The sequence below is a fragment of the Montipora capricornis genome, chromosome 3 (genome assembly GCF_036669925.1).
Source record: "Montipora capricornis isolate CH-2021 chromosome 3, ASM3666992v2, whole genome shotgun sequence".
In the NCBI taxonomy this organism is placed as follows: Eukaryota; Metazoa; Cnidaria; class Anthozoa; order Scleractinia; family Acroporidae; genus Montipora; species Montipora capricornis.
This window is the reverse complement of record NC_090885.1, coordinates 58538967-58548966: the sequence shown is the minus strand read 5'-3', so window position 1 is coordinate 58548966 and position 10000 is coordinate 58538967. Positions and strand designations below refer to the sequence as shown.

At 38.6% G+C, this 10000-nt stretch overlaps 3 protein-coding genes and 1 pseudogene across 4 annotated transcripts in view; 2 read left to right on the top strand and 2 right to left on the bottom strand.

The window, feature by feature from the left end:
- The window catches only part of LOC138041518 (RYamide receptor-like), a 16540-nt gene extending 10238 nt beyond the window's left edge, over positions 1–6302 (top strand). The window contains exons 1-2 of one of the 2 annotated variants that reach the window (XM_068887262.1): positions 564–1588; positions 3964–6302. In XM_068887262.1, coding sequence (XP_068743363.1) covers positions 4013–5134 — 1122 coding nt within the window. In that variant the 5' untranslated portion in view covers positions 564–1588; positions 3964–4012 and the 3' untranslated portion in view covers positions 5135–6302. Of the gene's footprint in view, positions 1–563; positions 1589–3963 lie in introns of those variants that run through there. The other variant, XM_068887261.1, reaches the window with a different exon arrangement.
- A 654-nt stretch (positions 6303–6956) lies between these two features.
- Positions 6957–8447, top strand: LOC138040649 (uncharacterized; annotated as a pseudogene).
- The window catches only part of LOC138043499 (probable ATP-dependent RNA helicase DHX34), a 21557-nt gene continuing 19961 nt past the window's right edge, over positions 8405–10000 (bottom strand). Inside the window, exon 17 of the mRNA XM_068889794.1 lies at positions 8405–9345. The gene's annotated coding sequence lies outside the window, so the exon portion shown is untranslated. The remainder of the gene's footprint in view (positions 9346–10000) is intronic.
- LOC138040647 (uncharacterized) lies at positions 8628–9320 on the bottom strand. The gene has a single exon (XM_068886333.1). It carries the CDS (start codon positions 9318–9320, stop codon positions 8628–8630), a length of 693 nt encoding a protein of 230 aa, XP_068742434.1.

Below are 10000 nucleotides of genomic sequence, written 5' to 3'. Positions count from 1 at the left end.
ATTAATTAGCAACAAATCCAAAACAAAATTTGGATGTGGAGGGTGAGAAGAGGTTGCGTAAGCGCTGCACGAAAAAACCAAATTTGATTCTAGAGATCCAAGGATGACAATGTCTCCGTCAGGTCAATGATTAACGGAGGGTTGTTCACTAATCGTAGGATTTGTGTACCGTCGACAACACAGAAATACGCGCGTGCTTTTGCCTCGTTCGTGGCGGGCGAGGGCGTGGCAATCCACAATGTAATATATGCGTATGAACAAACGGAAAATGGGAAAATTCTTAGTATCATCGGATCCTTAAATTATTACATATTACGTAATAACATTATAACTAAGTATTCTTGAAAAGCGCTAAGGCTTAAAAAGTGCAGATAAGTTGATTCTTAAGCACTGTTCTGTGCAGATCAGTTCATTTATTGTGTTCATCTATTTAACATACATGAAAGTTTCGAATTTCGCATAATTCTGCTGCCTTTATCCTCTTGAAGGCGTTGCTTGAAGCAACATGCACACCCTACCCCCACCCCCAACAAAAAGAAAAAACAGATAAAAAACAACGATCATAAAGTTTTGTAGAGACAAAGTTTGATAAAAATAGGCATCGCAGCGTAATAGAACGGAATGGAAAAAAGAGACACTTTTCTGGCAAGCTTCAAAATAATACATATTTAACTGACAGATTTCCTAGCGGAGGCGCTGATTATTTTGCCGCCGGCAAAGTTAAGTGAATCACGTTAACTCGCACTAACAAATCTAAACATCAAAAGAAACGCTCCTGCTCACAGATGCTTTCGGCAAGAAACGTGATGTCGCACTTCAAGAGAACACATTCTCGTTTTGATGACTTCAGGCAAAACATTTCCGCTTTCAATTTTATTGACTTTCAAGTAATTTACGGCTTGACTCTCTTCTAGTTTAATCAAGGGCATATTCATTATTTTGGCAAGCTTACGTAAAAATGCGTCATGGAGTTTAAATTTCACTTGTTAGGGAATTTTCTATGAGATAAGACATACGAGTTTCACCGTCTTTGTTCTATTTTTGTCTTCTGTTTTCCACCCACCTACGACAGCTTTCTTCGCGGGTTAATAAGTACAATTAAGAAGAACCTATAGTCACAAATTAGTTTTCTAACTTTCCACTCAACCGAGACACTGAGAATGTGAGTTAAATTAGGATGTTTGAAGCTAAGTATAGAACAGTCAAAGTTATCCGCTGTAATTTAGTTATTAAAGGTTAACACAAAACTCACTAACATTGCTGCACTCTTGATTGTATAAGGCAATTTCTATGGCCACAAAGTTCCGAATTCGGCGTACAGAAGATAGCGCATTTGTTGCTATGAGAACTTTATTGAGCTGGTTACCTTAGGGGAAGCACGCTTCAAAATTAATATAGAACAACCAATGAAAATCGAGTGCATAAATTATCATCACCTTGATTAAAATCGCACCGTAAAATTTTTAAGAAGTCAAAGGCGTTCGCTCCGAGTTTAGCAAGCATCAGAAAATGAAAGTTAAACATCTCAGTACGTGTCGATGAAGACAAATAACGACATCTAAGGAGTGAGAAAATCATTTCCGACTGGGTAAGTTTCAGCCTTTCGCTTGATACATTACCTTTTTGTCGATGGTAGTTTTATGTATAATTTTGTTCTAAAAACTGATATATCACAATAAATTGTCACAATTGAAGAAAAAGATAAGGTTCCCAGCTGGTGTTTTGCTCTCAAGCAGGGAACACTGTTTTGGCATTTTGATTTTGGCGATCAGCAAACCGCGGGGTCAAGATTTCACACCTTCAGCCTAAACTAACATTCTGAAAGACTCCAACCAAAAGGGAATGATTTCCGAATGTCGGCAGGGGTTCCTCTTGTTTAAACACAAATTATACTTGAGGAAACCAAGACTTGTTGTGAGAATTACCACATCATGTTTTTTTTCTCAAATGTTAAAAATTGGAATTAGAAAAATATGCCAAAGGAAGCGTCTTAAAAATTTGTCGTCGGGATACGTGAGACGAAATATGTTATGTGCTTTGCAAAAAAAAAAAAAAAAAACCTTATCGCAGCAATCCTAGCACTTTTTTTTTGGCAATCCAGTTGAGACTGTTGAGTCTTGCATGCTTAAAAGATACCTTTGATGTGCGCAAGGAGCCAAGTACAAAATTCAAGTTTAAAACAAAAATTTAAATGTACCTCTAAACAACAGAACGAAGAAACCTCTTTTAATTATTTACACATTAGGTCGTGTTTCAAGCCAAACTTCTCAGTTTGATACACACAAAAAGTGCATACCATTTCGTGCAGCTAAGGTGTTGGTGCATGAGAAAGTGAGCGTGTTTTCATCAGCATGGAGTGCACCTCACATTGAAGAAGTAGGTTTTCTATATAGTACTAATAGTTTGTTTGTTCTCTCATCCTATGAAGTGGTCGAATACAAATTCGGATTATCCACTTAACAATCGACGAGTTTTGCTGAAACCATTAACACTTTTCTGTATAACTAAAACAGTGAAATGTTTACTTAAATTTCAGTAAAGGTGCTAATGTAGAGAGAATCACTATTACGGTAAAACAGCAAATACAGCAAACACTTTTTCTGTGCCAATTTTCATTTTTTTGCTTCGCTTTATGGCTGGTCCTGACCGCGAAAATGTTTCGCAAAATATAAATAAAATAAAATTAAATGATCGAATTAACTTGAGTGGCTAAACCAAAAAAACTATAAAGGTCTAGTAAAGAAATAAGCTTTAGCTATTTTAAACAGAGGATAACTTGAATCTAAAAGGCAATTCTATTTTGGGTCGCTTTCGTATAATACTAATCTTATGATTAGCAAAGGAAATTTTGATTGCGGATAGTTTTAATCGTCAATACTTACAGCTCCCATCGGCTTACAAGGTCCTACTTACATGCAGAAGACCCTGACTCAGTAAAGGAAAACTTATTTACTAACTTATTTACTATGCGATAGCAGTATGAGTAAAAGTTCACACTGAGAATGAGCTGACAAGTCGAGAAAAGCTAACTCTTCCACACAATCTCTCTCAGTCGGTCCTTTTCTCTACGTCTGATCGTTCTAAATTCTTAAAAAAAAAAGGAAATAAAAGCTGTGATAAATGGACGACAGACGAACTGTGTAAGTAAAAATTGATAACAAAGCCCTAGTATAAAATAAATACTCCGTCTTGTGGAAGTTGTGGGTTGCGTTTCATATACGCAGCTTATCAAACGATTTGAAAAAAAAAATCACTCTCCTTCCAACAGTACTTAAATCATTATATATTTAAGACATTGACATTGATGTTCTTGTGTTTATGTGTATCCTTTCAATGCAAATTTTAAAATTATGGCTTGAAATAAAGGTATCATGACGTGAAATTGCAACGATAACTCATAAAATTCTTATTTGCGGTTTCTCTTTTGAAGCGTTTTGCAAAGGTTGGTTGGGTTAATAATATCAAATTAAAACTCTCGACGTGTTATTTTAAATTGCCTTCTCTTCGAGAATCAGAACTGATGCGTGACCGAAGTTATTCTCTTATCAGAGGTTCAATTTTAAATTGGATAACTGCTTAAAGATCTAAGCGGGATTATACACTTTGACGATATTTTTTACTTCCGAAAAGGAGGAGGAAATGGCTTGCGACGAATAAAGACGATCAGTTGTACGTGGGTTTAGAAAAGACTTCCAGCTATGTCGTGTGGGTAGTGTTAAAAAAGGCCTATTCTTCTCGACAAGTGCGCCAAGTTATTAACTTACAATTAAACACGCCGTCTTATGCGAAATTACATCGCTGATGGATAAAGGAGAGCAAAAGTGGTTGAATTGTCAATGAACCTCTTGTTAACTAAAGACCGTTGACGCATTTAAACGGCATGATAAAAAAAAATCATAAATCAATCAATACATCCCAGCACGTACGCTTACGATGCTAATTTTTGTTCGCTTTATATTTCAGTACTTGGACGCAACAGACGGTTTGCGCGTAGAAGCTGACCAAAGATAACATGAATAACACAACATTAGATGGACCGCTTGATGTCTTTGACGAACATATCGCTTCTCGAATTGTGCGCCTTATTCTCTACCCAGCGGTCTTCATCATTGGCGTGATTGGAAACTCAATAGTTTGCGCATTGATTCTCAAAGCCAAGAGCAAACAATTCCGTTCGGCCGAGGGCTACTTCATCCTAAACCTCGCCTTTTCGGATCTACTGGTCATCTTTCTGTATCTCCCATTCGATCTCGCCTACTTAGAAAACCACGCCATATGGCCGTTTGGGTTTGTTCTTTGCAAGCTCATCAACGTTTTGACTTCTATCTCTGTCACGGTTTCGGGCTCCATGCTAATCTGTATTGGCTTTGAACGCTACACTACGATTGTTAGGACCCTGACAGGCCGCCTTAGCAAGAGAAAGGCCTTGGTCATGGTGACATTCAGCTGGATCTATTCCTGTCTCGCGCAGATACCATACGTGTTTGCGTTACAAGTGGAACCTGACGGAACATGCTTGGTAGCCATAGAGTGGTGGCCTAGCCAAGTGGCTATGAATCTCACATACATCATGGCGATCATTATGCCTCAGTTTGTAATCCCAGCGTTTTGCTTAACTTTCTTCTACCTTAGGATTGTTTGTCACGTTTGGAAAGCTCACAGACTGAACTCAAAACGGGGGATTTACTCTAATACAAACGTCGCGGAAAAACGCGTCAAACAAAACCGGAAAACAACCAAGTTATTGACTGGACTAGTGTTGGTGTATGCTATTTGCATTCTCCCACACATGGTTATCATCATAAGTATTATGGCGAACCCAGCTTTGCTCTCGTCGAACTTCACGAGACAGTTGTACGAGTTTGCGAGGCTTTTGAAGACAGCTAACAGTTGTTTTAATCCCATTCTGTACACATTGCTGATCCGCGGCTTTAGAAACGACTTAAAGAAAATGTGCTGTAACAAGGCTAAATCAAACACCAACTCCTTGTCAAAAAAGTTTTTGAGGTCTTCGCCCGAAATCCGTCGACCTGAATACCACAAAACCCTCTCACCTTCTCAAGCTAGATTCCAAGGAACCATTACAGTGAAACTGGAGAATGGTTACGATTGTGAACGAGAAGATAGAGTGTAGCAACGCATCGACACCTGGAACATTTCTCACTGGTATGGTAGCATAATGATGACTTCTCGTCGCGACTTGCATCGTGGTTTCTGTTACCCGAGTCAAACGGTTTGGGTAGAAAAGGGAAGATGTTCTCATTCTGCTTCAAAATTTACGCCTCCGTAAGATCTTATTCTCTTTCGCAATCTCTGGTTCGCGCGCTTTTAAAAGTTTGTGGCAGTAACGATATCTCCGCTGTTACAAACTGGACGCTTAACGCCATTTAAACTGGAACTAATCGTTACGGTTTAGTCTTAATTCCCTTTGAGGTGAAAACTGTCATAGAAATGTCATATGTTTTTAACTATTACTTAACTTGCCAAGCCGAAAATGTGAAAACAATGCTTGAGGCGAACAGCCGGGCCCACGGTGGCGTGAGAGCAATGTCCGCGAGACATACCGACTAATGTGTACAAAGAAGTTAACAAATATTCGACGAAGCCGGACTGGATACCAAGTGCTGACTAATCGCTGACTTACATCATTATCATTTTAGTAGTTATTATTACATAATTTATAAAATTCTGATATTGCATATCTTTACTTATTACTTCACTGTATCTCAGTTCTTCCATTAATTGGCGCCCAATATATCTCTGTTTGTCCCTGAATGTAAAATGATCATAGAATGTCGTTCCGATTAAAAATGTTTGGCGGGAAATCCACGGTTGCCAACAAAAAAATGGACAAAATGATATGGGAATTTATTAAAACAATTTGTTCTCGCCTTTGGCTTTAGACCACGTCGACGCCAACCTATTGTAGCTTTATGGGATGTAAAAACTATACTCGATTACAATTACTTTCTTGCAGTGCTGTTGTTACAGTGTAAAGAGTGATCAGTAGATACTGATCATTGTGGTAATACCTCTTAATACTATTAAGTGGCGCTGAACTGTACAATGTTGTGCGAAATGCTTTTATCTCTTGACCAGAAGACCTTCCTGGTATTGGCATGCAGACGTCCTTGGACAGTTTCCTTGTTTTCACACGAAATCGAGCTTTCACAGAGAAAACAAAAATGAGCCTCGGTTCAAGCTGAATTTAATGCTCAAGGTTGTCCAGGGATATATAATTGCTGTTTAGTCTGGAGATATAACGTTGTAGCCAGCTGAATAAAAGATAACCAATTGTACATCGTGTAGTTGCAACAATTCCTAAGATTTCATTGCAAATGAGTATTGCACCATAGCCATTCCAACCGATTAGAATTAGAAGCAGGCTTTTTCTATCCTCATCAACTGAGCATCCCATCTTATTAAGCCGTAAGGTGAGTTTAGTTAGGCGTTAAATGTCGATTGTGATTTTTACACTGGGTGTCGACTTCTCCCTCGTGGGGCAAGTCTGAAGTTTATCAGGGTCTATGCCGTGGCGCTGAAAATAGGAAAACCCTAACCAAAGGATTACCTCCAATAGAGCGCTTTAGATGCTTTCAAAATGTACTTCATACCGAGGAATGTTTTGTTGTAAATTTTGGTTGTTTGTTTGTTTTTATTTTTGTTGTGTGTGTCGCTTCAGGTTCACCATGAATGGGGTCGAAAATCTTCCATACGTGCGTTGACTGAAATTCCCATATTGGAAGTGAGCACGTTAAATGACGCGTTTAAATCCATTTGCACGCTGTGGTGTACAAGGTGACACAGTAGAGACCTTAAGATTTGAGAACGGCGTCTTCTCCTAGGACGTCACGGCATATAAAGGCCTGGGGCGAGAACGCCGTCCTTTGCGCGGGAACTTTAGACTTAAGAAAAGATAAACACGACGGGAACTTTTTTTAGCGCCTTGGTCGAGAATGGCGTCCTTCAGGAAAGCGCATGACGAACTGCATGTAAGTTTTTGCGAGGAAATAATCAACGAGGATGAGTTTCTCATGTTGTATGATGCTAACATATCGAAAAATCCAGAGTATCCGTTTTGGAATTATGAAAGATTTACGTTGCAAGGTAAAAGTGAGGCCGAGTGTAAGACAGATTTACGTTTCGAAAAATACGACATTCCTCTCTTGGTTGATGTTCTTGGCTTGCCTGACGAAATAAAGTGTAAACAAGGAACAATCTGTGACAGTACTGAAGGATTATGCATCGTTCTCAAAAGGCTGGCATACCCTTGCCGCTACAGCGACCTCATAAGCACTTTCGGCAGACCTGTCCCTGAAATCTCCATGATAAGTAATACAGTCATTGATTTTATATTTGAGCATCATGGTCGTCGGATATCAGAGTGGAATCACACTATTTTAAATCCCCATGCATTACAGACATATGCTTAAGCTGTTTCAAATAAAGGTGCGGCCCTCGACAATTGTTTCGGCTTTGTGGACGGTACAGTTCGTCCAATTTGTCGCCCAAACACCAATCAAAGAATTGTTTACAATGGGCACAAGAGGGTGCATGCCCTGAAATTTCAATCAATCGCCATTCCAAATGGACTAATTGCCAATCTTTACGGTCCTGTTGGTAAGTGTGTTTAATTATAGCTGTATCGTTCAATTTTATTTATATTTATAAACAATCAGAAGCTTTAGCAGTGGGCTCTACTGTTATAACACTGCAGGAATTTGAACACAAGAAAACCTACTGGAGACCTGGGTCACAGTACCTCTTTTACATACTTCTCATATGTTGTCATATACAATCAGTGAACAGTAAAATAGCAAACATGTGAGGACCACAATGAAACAGGCAGGAACCCTATAACATAGGGTCATCTTTTGTAGCCAAACAGTACAACAGTAAAGATAAATAGAATGGCAGCTTTTATCAACAATTATTAATAATTTTCACCCCCCTAATTCTACAAACCTTTACTATTTCCAGAGGGCAGAAAGCATGATGCAGGAATGCTACGGGACTCAGGACTGTACCATGATCTCCAAAGATTTGCTTTCTCCCCAACTGGGCAGCCTTTGTGTATATATGGGGACCCAGCCTATCCTCTTCGCGTACACCTCCAAGCTCCATTTCGGAATGGCATCCTGACTCCCCCAATGCAGCAGTTTAACAGTTCCATGAGCCCAGTGAGAAGCTCAGTGGAATGGCTGTTTGGGGACATAATTAATTATTTTTGCTTTCTCGATTTTAAGAAAAACTTAAAAATAGGGCTCAGCCAAATAGGTAAAATGTACATTGTTTGTGCCCTTTTAAGGAATGCCCTTACATGCCTTTATGGTAATACCACTTCCCAGTATTTTGATTTGGACCCACCCATGTTGCAAGAATACTTTGCTTGATTTAATTATTGATGTAATATGACAAAACTTTATTTAATCAACACAACTTCAGTATGTAAACTTATGGCACAACAAGATTGAATAAAGAACGAAATGGTTGTTCAAGTTTGATAAACCTCCATTAAAAGGAGTTTTTCTTAACAATACAATGAATTAATACGTAAAAAAAGCTGTAACAAATAAGATTATGGTATAATGTGGTAAACAATGGAAAATACTCCTGAGTGCAGGGATCTAACTTTTTTGGTTCATAAGTTTGTCAACAACAGCCATGAGGATCTGAGATTGTTGCTGCTGCTGCTGGTGCATTAGCTCCATCATAGATTTCTGTTGATCAAGATAAGAAGCCAGCTTCTTCTCCTCCAATTCTTGCTGCTTTCGTCGTATTGCTAACTCTTCTTCTCTCAATGCCTTCTCGCTTTCAGCTTTCTCACGCAGAAATGAGATTGTTTCATTGCCACTCCTTCTCTTTTTCTTCATATGCTTTTCCTGTTTCCCTTCCTCGACTGCTCTCTTCTGGGTTTCTCCTAACTTCTCCATTGCCTTTTTTCTTATACTTTCAGCTTTCTGTTTATCAGTGTCCTCTTTCTCTTTAATCACTGCTTCATCAATCTCCTGGGAGGTGGAAGTGACTTCCCCCATTTCAATAATATCAGCCAGTGCTAGGTCCAATTCTGTAGGTTCAGGTGACACTCCAGTTGACCTTTCTTCAGCATTCATCTTCTTTCTGTACCTCTTAATTAATATGTTGAGGTAATCCCGAACTGATCTTTTTGTTACAAAAAAACGCAAACCACTTGTGCTATTCAGGTTGGTGCTAATTTCCTCCCACAGTTTTCCTCGTTCATTCGAATTTCTTTTTGCAGAAAATGGATTCACTGAGAGAACTTCCCTGCACAGCAGAATGTCATGCTCTTTGGTCCACATCTGGACCCCTGGAAAAGCTGGCACTCTATTAAAAGAAAAGCAAATATCACTACAATAGCCTACATTTCAAGCTATATATCTTCAGAGTTAATGCAACTGAATTGAACAGCATTAGTTGCTGAGATTTTTATGTTTGATATGCTCTAATATAACCCAAGCAAATTAAAATTCAACAACCACTTCACGACAAATCAAACACCATTTCAATTGTAACAAGTTTCAAAAGTAGGTATCATTTTGTTCAAATTGTCCCAAAGAAAGACATATATGTAAAATCCTGAACTTAACTGGTCTTTGATAGAGAGAAAAAATTAATGTCATGGAGGCTTTATAAATAGCGGCGAGTATTCTTTGCATTGTAGTGGAATGAAACTTACATGGATAATAAATATGAGAGCCTTAATTACGAGAGAAATAAATATATTACAGTACTTATCCAGAAAACAAGCATCTCCGATATATCTATTCTCAAGCCGCGGAAACGGTGTAAGAGCAACCAGTAAATTACAAAGTCATGAATTTAATCAAAACATGGCAATCAGGAGGAAAATATATCGAGACTTCAAAGGAAAAATTGCAGCGCTCGAAAACATTTGATTAGGCTCGCTGTGAGAGTTTGACTACTGATAAAAACTACACTCTTCTTACATCAGTCGATCTCTCACATGACATGATAAATT

What these genes read in the sequence shown, in the direction of transcription:
- LOC138040647 (XM_068886333.1), bottom strand. Translation starts at nt 9,320, where the DNA reads ATGTGGACCAAAGAGCATGACATTCTGCTGTGCAGGGAAGTTCTCTCA.